At 31.5% G+C, this 24,212-nt stretch overlaps 2 protein-coding genes across 4 annotated transcripts; both read left to right on the forward strand.

Annotated features, from left to right (window-relative positions):
* Positions 1-1,071: 1,071 nt before the first annotated feature.
* Positions 1,072-13,359, forward strand: P5CS (Delta[1]-pyrroline-5-carboxylate synthase). Its single transcript, XM_088265652.1, has 9 exons — positions 1,072-1,450; positions 5,119-5,283; positions 7,352-7,495; positions 8,242-8,349; positions 8,623-8,796; positions 9,145-9,333; positions 10,079-10,271; positions 10,715-11,722; positions 12,426-13,359. The coding sequence occupies exons 1-9, from the start codon at positions 1,298-1,300 to the stop codon at positions 12,686-12,688; spliced, it is 2,397 nt and encodes a 798-aa protein (XP_088121778.1). The 5' UTR covers positions 1,072-1,297; the 3' UTR covers positions 12,689-13,359.
* Positions 13,360-14,068: 709 nt separating this feature from the next.
* LOC148306063 (putative delta-1-pyrroline-5-carboxylate synthase) lies at positions 14,069-23,816 on the forward strand. Of its 3 annotated transcripts, none has more exons than XM_088265653.1 (7): positions 14,069-14,314; positions 14,637-14,768; positions 15,587-15,697; positions 16,891-16,998; positions 17,830-17,982; positions 20,462-20,650; positions 23,365-23,816. In XM_088265653.1, the coding sequence occupies exons 1-7, from the start codon at positions 14,288-14,290 to the stop codon at positions 23,512-23,514; spliced, it is 870 nt and encodes a 289-aa protein (XP_088121779.1). In that variant the 5' UTR covers positions 14,069-14,287; the 3' UTR covers positions 23,515-23,816. The 3 variants fall into 3 exon arrangements, with proteins under 3 accessions (XP_088121779.1, XP_088121781.1, XP_088121780.1); XM_088265654.1 differs by lacking the exon at positions 14,069-14,314 and adding an exon at positions 14,373-14,484; XM_088265655.1 differs by lacking the exon at positions 17,830-17,982.
* Positions 23,817-24,212: the final 396 nt, after the last annotated feature.

Consider the following 24,212-nt stretch of genomic DNA (forward strand, 5'->3'; position numbering starts at 1 on the left):
ACGTACTGTTTAACATTTGGTGTCATTAAGAATTTTTTGTTTCCATTGTTTTTTCATAGATTTTTAATATTTTCCTTGCTTCAATGAAAATCATTGTGAAATTGTACGAATTAGAAGTGTGCTTTCTATTTCCTTTATTTTCCATTTAACCAGACTGAGCCACAGCAATACGTGGCTGGCCATAGGATGTGCATATATAAAATCTTTTAATTTTAAAATTGACAAAATAAATATTATTTAACAATTGCTTTAAAACGTTGGTATTTCGCAATAAGAACAAAATTGTCTTTGTTTATCTAACATTTCTGCAGGGTAAGATAAACTCTAGAGTATGCATTAACGCTCAAAAGTTACTTAGTTTAAAAAATATATAAACAAAAATATCCATATAGCCATAATAAATTCGATATCTGAGAACCTTCTAACTTCGACAAATACTTTTTATCTGACAAATATATCATAAACATTATAGTATACCTAACATAATATTTACATTATTGGAGATATAATTTTACAAAAACATATGAGGTTATTCAGACAATGCTATCTCAGTTAGTGACGTCGGACTTTAGTAACTTTAAATTGTGTCGCCTACTTTCAAAATCCAACAGATCCTATTTTATAAGATTTTAAAATAAAAACTCTATTGGAAAGCCAATTGTGGGTTTTATTGTTTAAAATATTTAAATACTTAAAAACCCTGCAAAAAATACTTAAAAACAGCGTTGTATTTCAAATTCCGCTATATTCATGAAACTTGCCTTCTGACCCATATCGGCCAATCAAAGAGCGAGGATAGGTCAAAAATTAAGATGACGTCATTGTGGGTTTGTGTCTCGTGTTTTTTTTTAATACTGAAAAAAAATCCTAAAAAATGGGAAAAGTCTCTATTTCATAATATTTTATCTAAAGATAGACAAATCTTTAAAACATAAATGTTACCCGGAGAATTTTGCATTTTTTGTAAAATCGACTTACATGGATCTGGCGGATTTTGAAATTATGCGACACAATTATCTATTATGGATTTTAATCATTAGTGTTATTTGTTGGTATCTTCGGTTCATAATGTCAGTCTTCGGAACGAGCACTTACTAGACGGATGTGTGATTTTAAAATTGAATTTCCAAATATTTAGCAGCAGTTAAGATATTAAAGTTGAAATTTTTACATTTGGGTATATCAATTCTGATATGTTGGGATAGTTTGAACGTTACGTACGTATCTTTTCGGCTCGGCTAAAAGCAAGTTCGTTTGGTGTTCTCGGTAAATAATATTTCGGTATTCAAGGCGTAAAATGTTCGGTCAACAAGTTTGCCGCCTGTGGAGGGAAGTGTCTAGTTCCGGCAAACTTCTTTCAACCGGAAATGGAACGTTTTGCAGGATTCCTGGGGCTCTGTACACTCGGTCCTACAGCCTCGGGAGCAGAAAGTCCTCGGGACTCACGCCGGTGAGAAATGATTAATGCTTCCCTTATCCGTACCCTTGAATCAGGTTAATCTAATAGCTTTAAATAGCCCTACCTAGGTGCGCCCGAGATCTAGGCACACCCGAGGTGTATAAATTCAATTTCTATTTTAGAATCTCTGTGGAGAGGAAAGTGAATATCTGGGTTATTTTCAATACTCTAAAGGAAACACGGCGTCAGACCTTTCCGACCTTCTAGCATTCTAACACATTCAATATTTTACACTCTTTCATTGATTCAAACTCCTATTCACACCCAATGATGCATAAAGCGTCGCAGCATAAGGATGGGGTGTGAACTTGATTGAAAATACAACCAAAATATATTAATAAAATACAAAATGTATTACACACAAATAAAAGCGTCTCTACTAAATAAAAGATGACTGTTGTGAATTCATATGTATCTATCAATCTAGGAAATAAGAGAAATTGAGAAGTGTGTTTATCAATCATATGCAGCCAACCTGGATAGCCAACATCAACCAGCCTATTAAAGGTCATAAGCCTTGTATATACCCAGACTTCCATATTCTTCTTCATCTTTGTTAAGATGCCAAATTGAAATCAACGCTTTACGTTTACTTAGAATGTTTTTTTTTATAAATATAATATTAAACATATATTGACTTTCTTGGTTCGTCCAGACAAAGCTCTTCCTTGTCCCAACTTCGAAATTTCACATATGGTCACTGTATACAAACAGACGTGCAGCCAACCGAAATGCGTGATTTTTCTACCACATTTACATGCTTGCATATAACACAAATAATTTCTTATGTTTTAGTTTGGCATTCTCATGTGGCTACCAGTATACCTTACTAGTTAAGGTAGTAACCTTAGTAAATATAATTTTATTGCTTAGAACTTTAGATTTTCCTATGTACTTACACGCGTACTTAAGTAAAAAGCGTGCCAAAACAATGATAGGAATGTTTGTATATATTTTTTATCAGCTTATTAATTTTTTGACCTCCAGATTAAGTTTGCATAATATTGAGACGTGATATACATAAACGCGCTAGCAGCTCGTAATAAATTAATAACAACTAAGTTTATTTCTATATCGATAACATTCGTGGCACTTCAAAATTCAAACAATTTATTATCTGACTTATCAACTCTTGTTTCCTACTTCTTATCTTACAGTTTGAAGTCTACTCAACTAATTTAGTTATGAAATATTACTATCGTAAACTTCGTCTGAAATCTATCTGTACTTAATTTTGATTCGCATAATCATTTTAACAAAGTTATTAGATAACAATAATAATTATAAGCCGCCCTGCTTGGATTATTATTTTTATTATTAATACTTTAATTATTTTGTATTATTATTTTACAACAAAAACTTTGAGGTAAAGTGGGCAGGCCTCTATGGTTTATGTAGCATAAACATTACATAATATGCAATGAAAAAATAATACAATGAAATAACAACGAACTAGGGACAAAATTAGAGATATATAAACATATACATGCATTTATATTTATATTTACATACATATATGTTTGAATCGAATGAGTGAAGAATGAACAGTAAAAAAAATATAGGGCGAATGTGATTGGTAACAGAATCAAAGGAAGACTAAGAAAACATGGACAATAATTGGCGGGTATGTTTGAGATGTATGAATGTAGAAAAGGTGAAGATTGTTTGCAAAAATAGACTGGTGTGGCGTTCCATTCTCTCCCCCTACCCCTGCGGACACGCATGGTTGGTTAGTCAGTTTATACATATTGTGTATATGTGTGTGTGTGTGTGCTCACAGAAATAGTATGAAATTGAAATATATGTGTAAATAATAAAATAAAATATTTCTCTTTTACAAAAAAAAACCCTTTTTTTAAGCAATTGGTATTTTTTGTTGTTTTATTGTCGTCAGTAATCAATTCATAAAATATACTTCTAATAATTTTAATTTTAAGTTTTTTTTTGCAAAAAATAAAATTGGAGAACGTTTCAACACCTATTTTTTCATGACGTTTATGTCAAGCAAGTAGCTACTAGTAATTTTGACAAATACACAGTAAGGTATACAATAACAGTTCTGTTCTCACAAGTTTTCGGATTAGTGATAATATTAAACAATCTACAAAAATTATTTTAAAAAATATGAAATATTAACACAAGAAAGCACCTCGTAGCATAACTATACGCAAATCACTAATAATACACTATGTAAAACCATATTTTAATTACAATCTATATTTATATTTATGTATAATAGAATCACATTATATTTATGTATAAATCAACCTGTATTTATCACAAAATCAATCTTTATTTATGTATAATAGAAATAAACATTTTAATGTACCATAATATAAAATGAACCTAACATATCAAACAAAATCAAACATATACCAGGTTTACTCATCGGAACTCAATAAAGGTGTATAACCTGCTAATCCATAAAGTCATTCAATAACGAAAATATCTTTCATTGAGCTATCATCAATTAAAAAACGGAGGTGGATAGATTTGAAACAGATCGTGTAATATATCATCCATGACTGCATGACTCATAATAGACAAATAATATAATTAACAAATAAACATTTTAAAATGTTCCCCTTGGTATGGGAAACCCAGTGGCGACAAATTATTGTGAATATGTGTAAATAAAAATCAAATTAATATACACATATGGTTTGTCTTAGGATTGTTATGACTGTTAAACAAACACAGGATCATGGGTCAAGGGTCTAAAACCTATATAGATTATTTTATCATACTACGATATATGTAATTAGCACCCTTCGTATCAATTAAAGTTATTTATTATTAACTTGAAATTAATCTTAATGGATATAGATAATAAAATAAAAACATAATAGTTATGATTTACAAATAGATTGATAAATCGATAGCGATCACTGAAAGAATATAGTATCCCCAGTACAAGTGAGTTTGCAGATTTCAATGCTTTAAATAAAATAAGTAGGTACAACTAATTAAGTTATTAAATTAAATATTTATTCATGATTCATACACGACTTAGATTCATACATACATTCATACACGACTTAGTGTCGTAATTGCGTTTGCACAAAATTTTCAGTACATAATTTTTTGTTTTTTTTTTTACCGTCAATATATCAGAAATGTAGACTTTTCTCTCGGGAGTGGTCTAATTTTTTGAATGGTTCGTTTTGTCTATCAATTTAAAGCAAAGGAAAAGAATTCCACTGCTTCTTGATTTATCAAATCAAATGCAAAAAATAATCAAATACATGATACCTGTCAAACGATGAAAGATGATATGCCAATATTTTTTTAGGTGACCTTTATAAGTACAAATTATTTTGGACATTCTAAAGGATAAGGACTGACGAAGCCATTTACTTTCTGGAAACTTATTAAATTTATATTAAAAAATTATTAAATTCATATTAAACCTTTTTTTCCAAATCGAAGTACCTCGTTTCGCTGTTTAAATTCGGTAACCGTTCAACTTATTTTTTATAGTCCTTGCAGAAAAGAATTTCTAGGGCAGCCGAGAAATCAGCATATTAAAAAATAAAGATGTCTTTGTAAAAAAGATGTGAGCTGTCACATGCAGGGGGTAATTTATGGGTAAACATTTGTCATAGGCACACTTGTCATATGTTACAACCCCTCAAAGAAAATTGAATTGTCTTTTTCAGAATGACAGACTTGACGACCGCAACTTGCAGCGACAGTCTTCCTTCGGGGAAAGGTCCCAACTGAAATATGCCAAGAGACTGGTCATCAAGCTTGGCAGCGCTGTCATCACCAGAGAGGACTATAATGGCCTGGCTCTTGGAAGACTGGCTTCCATCGTTGAGCAGGTAACTTGCATTGATGATTAAAGTTTACTTTTTTTATTGAATTTATTTTATTGATCTTTATTTTAGTTAAAACTTTATATGCGATATAGGCATAATCTAGAAAAAGTGTTAAGCTATTAATGTTTTATTCTTTAACGAAAAAGTAGCATTTTTTTAGTGTGTTTAAATTTTAATTGAAAATCATGTTTTGAGGCGTCTCCCTTAATATTTCAAAATAATTCAGGAAGCATCTCACGTATATTTCATAAAGATCTCGGCTAATTAAAAAGCTTCTTAAATAGTGAGAGTTAAAGCCTTTTTAGTTCTTTATCATAGATTATTTAATGATCTATGAGAAAGAACTAAAAAGACATTTGTTCGCTAAATAATTTCCATTATAACACTCTCCTTATCATTCATCGTTTACTTTGTGTAATACGACTTTTATAAAAGTGGTATTACACAAAGTAAACGATGAATGATAAGAACAGTGTTATATTACCATACCAGAAAGTCATTAATACTTTTGGCATACATAATAATTTCCACTATCTCCTTTACCTCAATTCAAACACAGTGAAGCGCTCTTGAGGTAGTATTTTATGAAAATGGCGCTAGAAACATAAATTATTAAAATTTATTATTATTATTCTTACTTCACTCAACTATAGATGTTGCCGAGAACTCACCTATGAAAGAACGTGTTAATTATAGGATATACATATATACAGGTTCCAAAACAAATTAGTGTTGTGGTTATCGACCGTGGGTAGAATGGTGAATGTTACACTACGTAAAATTATCATTTAAACCAGCCTGGTCGTAAGCCCTGTGAATATCTAGATTTCCATATTCTTCTTCATCTAGTGTTAAGAAAAAATACAAAGCTAGCAAACGCACCACCAAACATTCCTTTCTCTCATTTTTTATGTCGTTTCATTTTTCATCTAACATTAGTCAGCCATCGAAAAGGGATTGAATATATCTACCCGATCGATAGATAGTCATATGAAAACAATAATTTGAGTTTGACAGCTCAAATTATTGTTTTGATATGACCATAGACAATATACAATAATCTAGAAGCAGGTACTAATCGTAGAAATTGATACAAACTATCTGATGGCTTGGCTTGTTGATTTGGTGTGTGATTCATTACTACTACGATAGGGGAATGGTTAATTTCACAATCACGATAGGCCGGACTGGATATCCGAAGACCCCAATTTTGTATTTTAGAATAAACAGATATTTTTTTCCGTGATATTGTTATAAAGAATGTTGAATAATTTTACAACATTTTGAGTGTAATTTTACAACATTTTACAATATAAGAATTTCTGCTTAGTAAAAAGCTTCTTTACATCTCACCAATAGATGTCTCTAGTGAAGTTCTAGTGATTCAAGGACAAGGTTTCTAAATTGTTTCATATATATAGAGATTCCAAGAATTTGAGTAGTGTGGTTTCTTTTGATGAGATGTCAAAAATAATTTGAATAATTTTATTTATTTATTTTTAAAATGCTAAGCGTTTTGACGGAATCCTTTTATTCTTGCTGTCGGGAATGGGGAAGGATGCAAAGAGAACAAGGAATAACTATGCAATTGAGTTTATTCATAAACAATTTACACGTGTTTTCCAAACCGACCGAACACTAAAATACACACTCGTAAATCTTCCTATTCGCTCTGCGCAGCTCTGTTGCGCAGCTCTGCTTGCTTACATCCCTTGCGCATAGATGGTGCAACACAACATTTTCATTACTTAAATCAGTATTCCGCAAAGTTTTTTTCTATTCAAGGTATACCTACCAAATTAAGAAATTTCAGAGGTATATATTTACCATATTACGGTAACATATTTACCATATTATGTTTAATGCGAAATGTGACCCTACTTAACTGAGCACAGGCAATCAAAATTTGGAGCAATTGTGTTATTTTCCCAAAACTAGACTTTTTTCCGCGGCGCACCAACTAATCACCACGCTTTGCACACACTTGCGGAACAATGGCTTAAATCCAACAATTCTTAGCTGAATTTGTAAAAAGTATTTATTATTCATTTCCAATACTATTTTTTTACAGGTAGCAGAGTGCCAGAACGAAGGGAGGGAATGTATCATGGTGACTAGTGGAGCCGTAGCGTTCGGTAAACAAAAGTTATCACAAGAACTGCTCATGTCGCTGTCCATGAGAGAAACGCTTATGCCAAAGGATCACTCAAGAGAGGTAAGAAATATTCAAACCTAACCTAAATCATTAAATAGGCAACAACTTTTTACTAACAATATATTACAATAGTTTTAATAGTTGTAAGGAACATTTATATTTTTCATTAAGTCCTGCATTTGTTTTTATTCAGCCTTGCGTTTGCTCCGAATAACACAAAGTACTTGTTTACAAACTATTTATAGACCTCTGTAGGCGATCTGTCATCTTCAACAAGTGTTGCTAGTAGTCAGATACGTATCCGCCATATAATGTTTTCATCACAAAATTTAAACCAATTCATACAACATCTATTACGCATAGGCGCCGTGGCGTAGTTGGGTAGGCGCTCGACAGCGAAACTGGCGACGCGGGTTCGATTCCCGCCAATTGCAGAATGAATTCAAGAAAGATTTATTTTCAATTGGTATGGGTGTTTGTGCTGTATTTTTCACATTTACCCTCCCTATCCTTACTATTCTACCTGGAGACAAGCATCTAAAATAGATACAATACTTTGCGGGTTAATCCTTTAAAAATAATAAATACTTATATATAATATATCGTTCTTACCCAACTGGTACAAAAATGAAAATATCGCCTGTATTACATAATAATATAATCCTAAACCGATTTTTTTATTTAAAAAATCCTACTATATCTAAACCAAAATCTCTTATAATTAATATTTTCAAATCATACGTCTTCGATAATCCTAACATACTATTTAAGTAAATGATCATAACAAAAATATATATTGATTTCAGGATGCCTTCAGTATACTGGAACCGAGGGCTGCAGCAGCTGTAGGTCAATCTGGTCTTATGTCACTTTATGACGCCATGTTTGCACAATATGGAGTCAAAATTGCTCAGGTTAGTACACAATTGATTATTCATAATGCATTTTTTTTAACATGGGTAACAAAAAAACGGAGCAAGGAAGAAGTCTTGCCTGACTCCAGGAGTGGCGCCAAACCAATCCGTAAAATTACGTCAATTCATCATTCGTTGTGAAGGATTTTTATAGGCTCCACTAATTTTAGGGCCACCCTATATGCTTTCAGTACTTTCTAATGTAGGCCTGTTCAAAAATCTTGATAATTCAAAAATTATAAGATCTTCGTAACATGTTTTATATTGTTACAGGTTCTAGTCACCAAACCTGATTTCTACAATGAACACACCAGGAAGAATTTGTTTTCTACTTTGTCGGAATTGATTTCATTAAACATTGTACCAATTGTCAATACAAATGACGCAGTAAGTCCACCAATGCATATCACTGATGAAACTGAAGTCGCTGGCTCCAGCACCAAAAGGGTTCGTTCCTATATTTGTATTTATTTCCTGTTACTAGATTAACAATTATTAATTGATTAGACTATACAAACTGCACCTTTTCGTAGATTATATATATTATGCTGTAATTTACTTAACCTTTCATAATAATATCATTTTATAAACATCAGCATTTCCTCATCCTTATTTTTATATTGTTGTGTTCAAGTACGTTTGTTGATTTTTTTCATATTTCTTGTAACTTAGATACAAAAATAAAAGTAATATAATTAATTTATTCATCTAAAAAATATTTCCAATATATATGTTTTTATACTTACTTTATATAAAACAAACAAAAAACAATATAATGTTTATTTGATGTTATAGGGTATCATCATAAAGGATAATGACAGTTTATCTGCCATGCTGTCTGCGGAAATTCAAGCAGATCTGCTAATCCTTATGTCAGATGTTGATGGAATATACAACAAGCCTCCTTGGATGGATGGTGCTAGACTGATGCAGACATACACATCTAACGATCTCAACAACGTTGAGTTTGGGAATAAATCCAAAGTAAGTTTATTTTTTACTTCTCTCCGACCTTGCATACTGACTATGGGATTAATTGTATTCTACACGTTCTCTCTATCAGATACTATCCATTGTTATCCTCTTTTTGTTCCCGGTTCTTCCCATCCTGTTTCTATCTTCTTCCACATAGTCCATCTCTTCCGAGGTCTGCCATTGGGCCATAACTATAGAAGTTCTTTGATCCAACATTTTTTCTATGTATCCCGTCTTCCATAACCTTTGTAACAGTTTCATTCTTTAATGTTTTTGAGCTCAAAATATGTACATAAATTCCCCTTTCTAATGTACTTACTAAAGTGTACCTCTTTTAGTATTTTCTCCTCAAAAAGCGCTATTTCTTGGTCTTCATTTAGAGTTAGGCACCATGTATTACATCCTCGGGTCAGTACCAGATACATATATTATTAATTGGTAATAAGCATTTGGTTATTTTACTTGTAATTTCGATCCTCACACCTGTCTTCAGCCAGGATAAATCATTGTAACTTTCTGTACTATTGAAGTTTCTTCCCTATTGGTGAGCTCATCCACTCTTCCATTTAGAAATCACCCTCTACTAACTTTTTTGAGGGTCCTTGGTTCACGTCCACTGACTAAATATTTAGCTTTAATAAAATGTATTAAAAGTTCATAGATTCAAAAATTTACAGACTTCATTTGCCAATAGCAGGAATAATGTTTGGCTTATAGCTATTTCTGCGGTATTTCAATAATTATTTGCTTTAAGGTTGGAACTGGAGGGATGGATTCCAAAGTTAACGCAGCCACCTGGGCTCTGAATAGGGGAGTCAGCGTGGTGATCTGCAATGGCATGCAAGAAAAGGCTATCAAAACTATCATCAGTGGAAGAAAGGTTGGAACTTTCTTCACAAATGTGGAGGGAGGTGGTACGGCCCCTGTGGAAACTCTCGCTGAAAATGGTATGCTTTTTTACTGAAATATTAATATATATCCTTGATTTGCACAGGAACTCAGATGTCAATAGCGTTTTATCAATTATTGTGCCGTGTTTTGTTTGCACTTAAACGCTGCATTTTTTTAATCAGAAGAATGTTTGAACAATACCAGACATATTAGCCTATAAAAATCCTATCAGCTTCTGTCGATATGTTTTATCTCATATTTGAATGATAACAATAAATAAACATAAATAATTGTCTCACTATCAATAAATTTAAAACATAAATAAAATGCTGTTATTGCCAAGTAGTCTACCGTATAAACACAATCAATCAACTTAATGCGAGTCATATTTAATCGATTGTCTGTGTTGCTAAATTAACATGTAAAAATAATGTATCATATTTTTGTACTGATTATATGATTTTAAAGTAGTAAAATGTTTTTTGTCTGCCATTGATAGCACGCCAGGGTAGCCGTTTACTTCAAGCACTTTCGCCAGAAGAAAGAGCGCAGGCGGTAAACAAACTTGCGGATCTCTTAATTTCCAAGGAGGAGTTTATCCTTAAAGCTAACATACAGGACCTAGATGCGGCCAAAACCAATAATTTGGCTGCACCACTTTTGTCTCGATTGTCACTCTCATCGGCAAAACTTAAAAGCCTATCTTTAGGATTGAAACAAATAGCAGACAGTAGTCATAATAATGTCGGAAGAGTGCTCAGAAGGACAAAACTAGCAGAGGGACTGAATCTGACTCAGATTACTGTACCAATAGGTGTACTTCTTGTTATCTTCGAATCTAGACCCGATTCCCTACCCCAAGTAGCCGCTCTCGCAATGGCATCCGGTAACGGACTGTTACTTAAAGGAGGAAAGGAAGCAGCCAACTCAAACAAAGCGCTCATGGAGCTAGTCAAGGAGGCACTATCGTACGTCGGTTGTTCGAATGCTATTTCCCTCATTTCGACTCGGGAAGAAATAAGTGACTTGCTGTGTTTAGAAAAACATATCGATCTCATCATTCCCAGGGGCTCCTCAGAATTAGTGCACAATATCCAAAAACAATCGCAGCACATACCCGTATTAGGGCATGCAGAAGGCATCTGCCACGTCTATGTTGACAAGTCGGCCGATGTAGAAAAGGCCCTAAAGATCATAAGGGACGCCAAGTGCGACTATCCTGCCGCCTGTAATGCTATGGAGACATTACTTATCCACGAAGATCTATTTACCCATGGGACCTTCTTCGCCGATGTTTGCAATATGCTGAAACACGAGAATGTAAAAATAAACGCTGGTCCTAAATTAACGGAATTACTCACATTTGGACCGCCTTTAGCAAAAAGTATGAAACATGAGTACGGATCTTTAGAATGTTGTATTGAAGTCGTCAAAAATACAGAAGATGCAATGGATCACATACATAAGTTTGGAAGCAGTCATACTGATGTTATTATCACTGAAGATGGTAAGAATCAATTTGTTGCATAAATAAAACACTGTCACGGGTTTAATATCATTATCATTGTTTATTTCATTTTGATATATAAAACTAAGTAAAATGTCGGATCTGTTAAATATGATAAAACCTACTTATATAAATAATTGTAATGGAGAAAGCAATCAAGAATTTACCTACAATTAGATTGTAAATTGTAGTTTCTTTATTTAAAATACCCACTATACTTTCTGTATAATCTGTAGAATCGGTGGGGGCGTTACGGAAAATAATTTTAAGTCATCAAAAAAATATTCTCATAAATGTTGCAAAATGAGTAAGTCATATGTTTTCCACCACTTTATGGTATTATTTTGTATTTTTTTATTATTTATTCTACCAGACAGTGGACCGAAATAATCCAGTGAATGTTTATCAATATTTCAATTATTTCTCAACTTAAGATGAAGCATCTATCATTTTTAAACTAAATGGAAGTCTGAGCATCCCAGGGCTGCTCAGACTTCCATCTTCTTTCGTATAAAAGCCTAGCACCTTCTCAAGTGTATAAAATGATCACTTAAGCTAAAATTAATTATTTTCTTCTTTATAAAAATGTCATATTGTTAGATGTTAGATATTAATATACAACACATTCATAATATTCTAGAATTTCTGTATTTATTACAAATCCTCTCAACTTTGAGAAACTAAACTATATATTATTTTATAGCTGAGGAGGCAAATCTCTTCCAAAAGCATGTAGACAGTGCTTGCGTCTTCCACAACGCTAGCTCCAGATTTGCTGATGGCTTCCGCTTCGGTCTCGGAGCTGAAGTTGGAATATCTACTGCCAGGATTCATGCCAGAGGTCCTGTCGGTGTGGAAGGACTCCTCACTACTAAGTGGATCCTGAGTGGAAAGAATCACACTGCTGCAGACTTCGGAGAGGATGGAAAAGGAGTGTGGTTGCACGAGTCTCAACCTATTAGTTGACTTATCAAATTAGCAAAGAAACTACAACAAATTTTTAAATCCTAACTCAAGAGAAATGTAGCGCCTTCACTGCCATTTTATATTTATTTTCGTTGAATAAATTAAAGGAAATTGAGAAAAATATGATTATTATTTTTTAATGAATACCGTATTTTTACAATTAATTTCTACAAAGAAAGACCGCTCAGGGTCAATTTTGATAAATTACAAATTTAGAAATATACGTTATTAGTTTTATAAGATAAAATGAAGTATGAGGTTCTTAATCCTTATATTCAAATCTATTTTTCTATAGTTTTGTACCAAAATGATTTATTATCTACACAGTTTTTTTAAGATGATAATAAAAGTAATATTACTTTATCAGAGTGAGCCATCATTAAGCATTTTTTAATGTCATGATAAGAGGTATGAGAGATTACGTATTTAATACCAATTACATGCCATATATCACAGTAATCCACCTTTTTTATTAATTAAGTACTATAATATAATTTCGATAATCATAATAATTTTTGTTTCAATTTTACTGTTTTTTTTTATTTGTTTTTTTTTTAATGTATTTTATAATTTTATATATGCTTTGAATTATGTATACCTACTTTTATATCAATTCGTACATCTGTTACACTATTTATTCAAATAAAATAAAATATTTTTTAAAATAACAATAGTATGCATTATTCATGTGAAGTATCCTGATTACAATAAAAATCGCCATTATTTAAACGGTAAATTATGAGATACCAAAAAAATGAGTAAAGGAATTCATTTTAACGTTGTAATTAATGAAAATGATCACATTTAAACAACTTTTAAAAAACAACATGTGTAAGAACCTTTTTTACTAGGCGAGGATGAGAATTAGAAGAAAAAGAAGATATAATACACATTTAGATACAAATTAATTTATTTCTTCGATCTAAAAACAAATATGGTCCAAAAACAAATTATTTTAATGCCAACAAATTAAGATGCATACATCTCTTTGAAAAGTAGACGATGAATATTAGTATTTGGTGAATTAAACGGTAAAATTGAAAAGCATCCTAAGCTAGGGAAAACGTTTTCCACTCACAATAACGCTTCAAAATATCGTCAACAGATGGCTTACATTAAATTAATTAAGAACTCCCGCAAACGCGCGTTTTCTTCTTTCGGAATTTGATTGCATAAACTCATAAAAAAAACTATACACCAATCACGGGTCATGTTTTCCGAACTAAAAATGGTTAGTGTTTTTAAATACTTCTAGAGTTTTGTGCATTTGGAATCACAAAAAATAAAAATCCGAAAACCCCATCTAAACGTCATCAGAAAACTTGCGTGTGCGGAGGAGCTAAATTATTTTATTGAGGTAATCTGTTCATCAATCAACAAATTATATGATTCTTTATTATCTAAGAGTCTTTGTAATCAATAAACTTATTTCTTTTGATATAAATATATTCATGCGCTTTTTGTAATATCTTCAGTTAAATTTTAGGTTATATTCATCGGGTTACATTTTATAATCGTGTCACAACATTGAATATTTAAAATCAATTACATATAACATTAAAGAAAACAATTGTCTATTTAAATAAAACTCATCCAAAAATGCAATCAAAAACAGAATCCGAAAGGGTAAGCTGATTCAATTTCTAATTTAACCAACCAAAAACAGCACTGCAAATGGCTAACCTTCATTTTGTTATATCCGTTCCGATTACTATATATATATATTTCACCCATTTTTCATCCATCGCATCAAAAATGGTTCCATTTCGTTGCGTTTCAGCAGCATTTCACTTATGGTAATTCATTCAATCAAATTTCTTTGCGTTAATTCATGTGGCACCCAAACATTGAACTTGAACGATATATTGGCAGTAACACTATCTAGTGGCAAACAACCGCGGAGACTTTTTGTATGACTTATTTATATAATTTAGAAATTTACTTACAGATTTCAACATTTGGAAGTAGACAAGAGTTGAAAAACACTAAAAGGCTTCTTATCAAGCTCGGAAGTTCCGTAGTTACTCGGGAGGATGATGCAGGAGTCGCATTACCTCGATTAACATCCATCATCGAACAAGTAATGTCAATTTGACCAACATTTGACTTCTCAATACATTTTTCAATGCCTTTTTTAAATACAAGCCACATATTATATATGATGCATACAGATATGTCATGTCGAACATTCAAATTTGTTCAATAATATCCCTCTCTCTCTCCTCCTATTACAACGATTATGTAGCAAGTAGATACCTAAGAAAGAGTGCTTTGATCGATCGGTTAAAAATTATTTTCGCGGGAATTTCAAACGAATTTATCTTCCAAATTTAAAAGGGTTATATTTAAGGCCAATAATTATTTATTGTAATCAATAGACCGCCATTAATTATTTGTTAAATCTAGCTAACATTTTACAGTTTGAATTCAGATCGACAAACTTGTCGGTAAAATCTACCAAAATTTTTTGTGGGTTTATATTTACGTCAATCCACTAAAACCGACACATTTTCTATGTACATATATTGTACTGTGGTGGTAAACGATATGGCGGGGTTTTATTCACATAGTGGATTACAGTATTTACGTTTAATTTCATTTTTAACACGTTTGAATTCAATTTGTATGGATATGTGCCAAGAATAATATGCACATATACTTAAAATATAACAAAAATTTAAAACACCTCACTGTTTAATAATTCCGTGATACAATTTGACTCAGAACATATGGATACTTTAATTTAAATATTAAAATATAGTATGTGTATACAAACTGACAAGCAATGTATTTTCACCTGTTGATAAGAACATCCCTTATCAACTCGAAACTAGTCGTGTTTAAATTAATAAACTCAAATAGTGATCTTATTCAATTGTTTTGTTTTTATATTTAAAGCTCGCACAATATCATTCCTCGGGCATGGAATGTTGTATTGTTTCCAGTGGAGCAGTAGCATTTGGAAAAAAGATTGTGCTAGAGAAATTAAACAAGAAAGGGGCAAGAACAGTAAGTATTTAAAAAAAAACATATTTTGTTATTTTACTATCTGCTTTTTCTGACCAAATGTTATTTTGTATATCGCTCACTCCTTTTAAGAACGTCATAAATAAAAAAAAACTAGATTTTTCAGGAGAACGTTTTTAAAGTTTAAAAATATAACACAATGTTTTAAGTATCGATAAAATTAAGAAAGGTGTGTTGAGATGGTTTGGACATGTAGAACGAATGAGTAAGGAAAGAACGGTAAAACAAATTTATGAGGCGAATGTTAGCGAGAAAAGAAGCAGAGGAAGACCGAGAAAAACATGGCACGTTCAGGTATGTCAAATACTTGAAAGGTCAGGTTAAGAGCCGTAACAATCGGCGGGTATGTATGAGGAGATGCATGAACGTGGAAGAGGCGAAGAATGTTTGCAAGGACAGAGTAGTGTGGCGCTCTATTCTCTCTGCCTACCCCTGCGGGGAAGCGGCGTGATGGTTAGTTTGTTTTTTTTTTAGTTATGTTTTAAAAATAAATATCATGCCACTTATTGAACTTTTTACTGTGCAACAGATCTTTTTAGGTAAAAAACATGAAGGTTTTTTCTCCATTTGAAAAATATTTAGTATGTTTTAAAAAAATAATTAAACAATACCTTTTCTTCAAAATGCAAAAACAACATTTCCTGCCCTGTAGCGGGTAAATATTAAGTTTAAAATATGCCACTTTTGCTGGGATGGAGTACATTTTCTGGGCATTCCGAAAACATGCACAACTGAAAATTGACGATTTTTGATTTATGACGTTCTTGAAAGGAGTGAACGATATGTACGAAGGTGGTGAAAGATGGTCAATAATAACTCGCTAGTACTTTGTCTTTGGTTTATTATAAATAAGTATTTCTAGGTAGCTCTAAGTGAGTGGTTTATAGGAGAGACAAATCTAGAATCCGCTTGCCATACTGTGCGGGTATGCACACGATTGGGCTAAGTTGTACGAATGTGTCACCAACATACTCACATTCCTTACAGTATATGACCTAATCGCTAAATGGGAATAAGAATAAAAAACGTACATTTTTACGTGTATAATATTAACGCAGTAAAACTTAAATTAAATATATAAGTATATATAATCATTAAGAGATGGTAGGTACCTATCAATGACAGGTATGCATTTAATAAATTAGTTTTAAGATGAGGTGAATTTGTATTTCCAGACTGTTTTGAATATTTCGCAAAAGAGGGCAGCAGCTGCATTGGGTCAGCCAGGACTAATGGCTTTATACAAGACATTGTTTGAACAATACAACATTAATGTTGCACAGGTATGAATCAGCAGTTGATCCCTGCATTATTTGTAGTTTCATATGTCACTCACTCCTTTCAAGAACGTCATATATCATAAATTGTCAATTTTTTGTTCTGCATGTTTTCGGAATGCCCAAAAAATGTACTGTATCCCTGCAAAAGCGGCCTATTTTTAACTTAATATTTATTTGCATTTTGAAGAAAAACATTGTTTATTTTTTTTTAATATACTAAATATTTTCAAATGGAGAAAAAACATTCTGGTTTTACCTAAAAAGATCCGTTGCAAAGTAAAAAGTTCAATAAGTGGCTTGATATTTATTTTTAATACATTTTATTATATGTATTTTCAAAATTTAAAAACGATCTCCTGAAAAATCAAGTTTTTTGATATATGACGTTTTTGAAAGGAGTGAGCGATGTATTAAATCGATTTCTTAAGAACAAAATAAAATATAATTTACGCCGTGGTCCCGTGGTAAGTGTTGCGGCCACAGTTTCCGAACGCGAGAGATTCCAACCCACTCTATTTAATGTTGATACCTCTTTTTAATAACTGGGCGCTTTGGCATCGTGTTAATATGATGCAATGCCATATGCACCATTGGGTGCGAATAAGGGTTTAGAAGTGATATACTCGTACTCGTAAATAACTCCTAAGGGAGCAAATGCAGTATTTCTGAACAAAAAAATTATCACATTCAAAATATTGTGAATCTATATGAAATTTTATTTTCATACAGATTAATAATAAAATTCAATTTGGTAGGCTCTAAAAATCAGTGTTTGATTTTAATATTTATTTTCTTTTACTTTAATAATAGATTTTTATTACAATTTTTCTTTAGGTTTTGATATCAAATGGCAGCATGGGTCAACAAGACGCCCGTGACATTATTAAGTGCACGTTAAATGAATTACTTTCTCTCGACGTTATTCCGATTATTAATACTAACGATGCCGTGAATGTCCCAGATTCTGGAAGCAGTAAATATGAAAATGTGAGTCGTTATTTTATTTACTAGAACGCGTACTTCTTTATCACATGACACAAATAAATTATTTGTTTTTATTTTATTTTTATTACATTATATAATATAAAGTCACAACATTCGTTAAGTCGCAAATTAATTTTCTATAAATCTAGGTAACATTTTACGTAATTGATTTTTTTCTTAAAACGCATTTTTGCATTGAACATTAAGTTTTTCTTCGAAATAATTATACAGTTTTAAAAAGAAAAGAGTTATTGAAGGTTAAAGAGTTAAAAATATATACATATGTATGCATATATACTTATATATATATATATATATATATATATATATATATATATATATATATATATATATATATATATATACATATATATATATATATTAGTTTTTGACATCTCATCAAAGATGAAGAAGAATATGGAAGTCTGGGCATTTACGGGGCTTACGACCGTCATAGGCTGGTTTAAGTGATCACTTTACACACGTGTAACATTCACCAATTCTACCCATTATTGACAACCACACTACTCAAATTCTTGGAAGTTCCATATATATGAACCAATTTAGAAACTTTGGTTCATATATATGGAACTTCCAAGAATTTGAGTAGTGTGGTTGTCAATAATGGGTAGAATTGGTGAATGTTACACGTGTGTAAAGTGATCACTTAAACCAGCCTATGACGGTCGTAAGCCCCGTAAATGCCCAGACTTCCATATTCTTCTTCATCTTTGATGAGATGTCAAAAAATAATATGAAAATAACTCCTGTAATTGGAGATAATCCAGATTTTGTGAACAAGTATTTGGACACACTCATAATGTTGTAAATATATATATATATATATATATATATATATATATATATATATATATATATATATATATATATATATATATATATATATATATATATACATATATATATATATATATATATATATATATATATATATATATATATATATTTATATATATATATATATTTATATATATATATATTTATATATATATATATATATATATATATATATATATATATATATATATATATATATATATATATATATATATATATATTGTACATTTAAAAACAAAAAATATCCGATGAACATACTTAAAATACATAAATCGAGCGTGAAAAGATATATCGCTCACTCCTTTCAAGAACGTCATAATTCGTCAATTTTCAGAAAATATGCTATATCCCAGCAAAAGAGACATATTTTTAACTTAATATTTACCCGCTTTAGGGCAGAAAGTATTGTTTAATTATATTTTTAAATATACTACATATTTTTCAAATAGAGAAAAAACCTTCAGGTTTTACCTAAAAAGATACAATAAAAAGTTCAATAAGTGGGTTAATATTTATTTTTAATACTCCTGAAAAATCTTTTTTATTTTATTTATGACGTTCTTGAAAGGAGTGGGCGATTTGACCTCTCCGGTGGTCTCTGGTGTAATGAATGCGACATAACGAATGCTGGACCTTAACCATAGAATACTAAACTATCGTAAAAATTACGACGGCAAAACGACAGTTGCTAGAAAAAGCGGTTTGCGCGTTGTTCGTGCACCCCCTGCATTACAGTACCTTCCCATTATACCTTTATTTTTTTTCATTACGTGATCTCTTAACCCCAGAGAATGTTACCATGATTTATAAAATAATAAAAGTTTTTGACTTTAAATCTTATTTTTCCCGTTTTATTTCTATGTTCGTATTTTTTACGGATGTTTAATAACGTCGTCTTTCGTAGGATAGTTTAGTAATCTAGGGTTAAACAACAATACAAATCCGTTGTTACTTTTAATAAAGGGGTTAAATACATATAAGACGGAAATGAGTCATTTAAATACAACATTTTGAGTGTGTCCAAATACTTGTTCACAAAATCTGGATTATCTCCAATTACAGGAGTTATTTTCATATTATTTTTTGATATAAGAGTTTCTGCTTAGTAAAAAGCTTCTTTACATCTCACCAATAGATGTCTCTAGTGAAGTTTTAGTGATTCAAGAGAAAGGTTTCTAAATTGGTTCATATAAATAGAACTTCCGAGAATTTGAATAGTGTGGTTGGCAATAATGGGTAGAATTGGTGAATGTTACACGTGTGTAAAGTGATCGTTTAAACCAGCCTATGACGGTCGTCAGCCCCGTAAATGCCCAGACTTCCATATTCTTCTTCATCTTTGATGAGATGTCAATAAATAATATGAGTCATTTAAAATTAAAACACAATTTAAAAACTATACCCCATATAAAGTTCCCTCCCATAACGTGGTACCTACATATGTCGACGTTTTAGATTTACTGGGATCTACTGTATTTGATATTTGATATTTGACAAATCATGCCAAGTTTTCCTCGGTCATCCTTATAATATATGAATACTAAAATTATTTTCGGACTATCTAAGTTTCTTCATTGGCGCGTTTACTGTGAATTTGATTGACATGTCCATTTATTTGTTGCAGGAACCGCAGTTGTGTGACAATGACATACTGACGGTAGCTCTGGCGGCTGAGATACAATCTGATTTGGTCATCCTTGCCACCGATGTAGAAGGTTTATATGACAAACCACCAAATGAAGCGGGTGCCCAACTAATTACCGACTATAAAGAAGCAAACAATTCAGGGATACAATTTGGTGGGACGTCAAAAGTGAGTGTGAAATGTATTTGAACTATTTTTCCTTTTTTTCTGAGAAGTGTGGTTGTCAATATGATGCAGGTGTGTACAGTAATAACTTAACCAGCGTATGACAGGTCATAAGCCCTGTATTTACAGAGTATTACAGAGTTTTACCCAGCTTCCAAATTTTTTACATCCATGTTGAGATGCCAAAAAAATTTTAAAAATACTCCTAAGTGGATATAATCCAGATTTATGAACAAGTATTTGGACACACTGAAAATTTTGTGTTTTGATTATTTATTTGATGTATTTACACTGAAATTTTCACCCTACGGATTATATATGAATATAAACATATATTTGATAATATTTTTATTATATAATTTATAACACCTGTATAATATAATACTTCTAATTAGAAATTCAAACTGACTGCAAATTGTGCTACTTACAAATGCTCAACCGATGGCAGCACCATCCGTCGAAATTCAACATCTATCAAAATTTCAACCAATGTACGAAAGGAATCTAACAACAGTGTTGAAATTTGAACAGTTTTAAAAGTTAACATCTCAACGCAGATGAATTAGAACAAGGAGGTCTGGATATTTACAGGGCTTACGACCTATCGTAGGCTGGTTTAAGTGAACACTTTTTAGGCGTAATATCAATTTTAATGTTGTAAAAATATACTTTTTTGAATAACAGCTTTATTACTGCAGTGGCAGCGCCATCTGTTGAAATAAAAAGCAACCCACGCAATATTAATTATTGCTCATCGCGGATAGCGTTCTTCTACAGCTGCTAAAATTTTGCATACCTACAAGCGATGTGAAATCAAACATATTAGAAATGTGTGCTTTCTTTTCCATTTAACCCTCTGACCCACAGCAACACGTGGCTGGACAGTAAATAATAAAACTAAATTAAAAATAAATATATCGAATTTATTATTAGATTAAAACCAATATTTTTAGCTTTTCCACTTTTTTATTTGACCAGCGACCGGGTTTCGTCGTTACCGACATCATCAGACCAGTCTGATGATGTCGGTAACGACGAAACCCGGTCGCTGGTCAAATAAAAAAGTGGAAAAGCTAAAAATATTGGTTTTAATCTAATAATAAATTAAAAATGCAATTCCATCACGAAGTGTCAGTGGATAATATAAATCTATTAAATATATCGATTTATTTTATTTCTCTGTCTAAATAAGTATAATGTTATTATCGTCTTATTAAGTGCTTAATTTTCTAACATTAAATTAAATTATGAGTAACACAGAGAATGATTAGATAAATGCAATTTATTCCATAATCTTTGATTTTAAAAAATAACTGTCTACCTTTTCAAATAGTCACTATATAAAAATTAATAATATACCCATACCTCGCTATACGGCCGCTCTTTATACGGCATTTTTCTAAAACGGCCCTCTTCAATTAAGGCACGTTTTCGATTTACGGCCTAAACGGCAAAAAAAACTTTTTTTCGGTGTCGATATATCTACATGTTGCCAATCACTGAAGAACAAAAAATAGACATGAAGGCAAGACAAACAACGTTGGATAATTTTTTAAACCAGGCCCTCCTTACCAGCGAAAAATGATGACAGTAATCTGCAGGAGACCATTTCTTCATCGTCTTCAGATTAAAGCCATTTAAAAAAATTAAAAAAATTGTATACATACACATATTTTATGTTACCTACATGAAGTTGTTTTATTTTTCTTTATAGATTATTATTGGTTTTTGAAGTCTGTTATGTACTGGTTATGTATGTATTTTTTATTTAAATAAAATAAAAAAGATTAAAGGCATTTTGAATGATAAACCATGTTACATATTTAACAAATTTGTAACCAATCCTATTGGATTTGTCTGAATTTGTATTAGAATACCATAATTGATTCCTTATACGGCTTTTCGCTTTGCGGCCAAGTTTCGTGGAACGTATCTAGACCGTTAAGCGAGCTATGGGTGCATTATGTATTATCTTTGGTTTTTAATATGAATTACTTCATTATCGTGTTTATTTTTCAAATTTGCTTATCAAAACACAGTATCGTATGTAAGTTGAGAGCAAATTGCATCATTACGTATATGCAGAGTTATTGAAAATAAGTAGGTAACAATTACGTTTTAGACACTACAAAAAAGTTTCCACTGACATCAGTTCCTACTTCCAATACAAAACACCATACGTCAACAAGGTACCTACGCCAGCATGTCTCGCGATTCTGACTCTTTGGATGGAAACAACCAGTGACGTCACAATTGTTTGTTTTCTTTGCAATTAAAATAAAGGTATAGTAAATCCCTCTATAACGTTGAGATAGGTACAGCGTTATCGGAGGGAGCGTCATAGGAGTAAATGTTTTTAGATTGTATTTTAATTTAATAAGGACTCATTTCCGCTCGTTAAAGTGTAAAAAAAATATTTCAAACATTAACCCCCTATACCGTTTCCTCCGATAACGCGATAACGATACCTATCTCAACGTTATGGGGAGGTTTACTGCAGTTCAATCCTTTTATCTTCCTCATTCTTTTATACTCATATCAATAAAACTGTCGATAAAATAAAGACTAGATTACAGCCTATCCTATCGCAGTATATTGACTTGCATTTATGGAATTTTTCACAAATATTGATTACCAGTAAAGTAATTGTAAGTAATAATCATGTTTTGGTTATATATTTGGTGTATTTTTTTGTAATTTTCCATAATTTATTGCAGATTGGGACCGGGGGAATGGATTCTAAAGTAAAAGCTGCAAGTTTTGCTCTTTCACGTGGAGTGACTCCTGTTATATGCAGTGGAAATGTACCCAATTTTATAACCTCACTTATCTCTGGGGAAGACATCGGAACTTTCTTCTATAAATGAAATTTTATATGTATTAGACCAATCAAGAAAGTTTTTAATGACCAGAGCAGGTACTTGTTTTATACGAGTATCAAAACTATTTTCATTTGTTTATCTACTAGCTCCTTCATATCTTTATATAATCTGGCACTGAGTGATCTCAAACACTTATGCACACAATAAAAAACAAGTTTCTAAGTGAGTTACGTATTTGTAAAATACATTTATTTTTACAATATACAAATAATATTATTTATTTGATTTATTTTGTGAAATTAAGTACTGATATTATAATGCATATATAAAACTAATCTTTTCCTTCCTGTTAATTTCTTTTATTTATATATACATATTTGAAAAAGGTTGGACCGTATTTCGTGGTGAGACAGTCGGTTATAATGTTTTAATTTCCTATTCAATATTGAATCACATAACAAACGTGGTCGTACAAAAAGCTTATTATATTATTTCTCATTAAATGCGTATAAAGGTAGTAAGATTGATGTTTACAATAGAGATGCCGCAGGGTAATCAGTAAAATAATGATACCACAAAGACAACAAATGAATAATTTGTTTATATTAAATAGAAGCAGGACTTTTTTTTCCATATAATGCGGTAGAACAGCGTTCCGGCACCTTTTTACACGGATATATATTTTTTTCTTTTAAAAATCAATTAGACGAAACAATGTTTGCGCTTACGTAATTACAATCTTT

Source organism: Brachycentrus maculatus, unplaced genomic scaffold (genome assembly GCF_059751285.1).
Source record: "Brachycentrus maculatus isolate JH-2025_06_01 unplaced genomic scaffold, ASM5975128v1 h1tg000255l, whole genome shotgun sequence".
NCBI lineage: Eukaryota > Metazoa > Arthropoda > Insecta > Trichoptera > Brachycentridae > Brachycentrus > Brachycentrus maculatus.

What these genes read in the sequence shown, in the direction of transcription:
- P5CS (XM_088265652.1), top strand. Translation starts at nt 1,298, where the DNA reads ATGTTCGGTCAACAAGTTTGCCGCCTGTGGAGGGAAGTGTCTAGTTCC. An exon ending in CTGGCTCCAGCACCAAAAGG is followed by an intron (nt 8,797 to 9,144) that starts GTTCGTTCCTAT and finishes TTGATGTTATAG; the next exon opens with GGTATCATCATAAAGGATAA. An exon ending in GGAAACTCTCGCTGAAAATG is followed by an intron (nt 10,272 to 10,714) that starts GTATGCTTTTTT and finishes TGCCATTGATAG; the next exon opens with CACGCCAGGGTAGCCGTTTA.
- LOC148306063 (XM_088265653.1), top strand. Translation starts at nt 14,288, where the DNA reads ATGCAATCAAAAACAGAATCCGAAAGG. An exon ending in ACAAGAAAGGGGCAAGAACA is followed by an intron (nt 15,698 to 16,890) that starts GTAAGTATTTAA and finishes TTGTATTTCCAG; the next exon opens with ACTGTTTTGAATATTTCGCA. An exon ending in AATTTGGTGGGACGTCAAAA is followed by an intron (nt 20,651 to 23,364) that starts GTGAGTGTGAAA and finishes AATTTATTGCAG; the next exon opens with ATTGGGACCGGGGGAATGGA.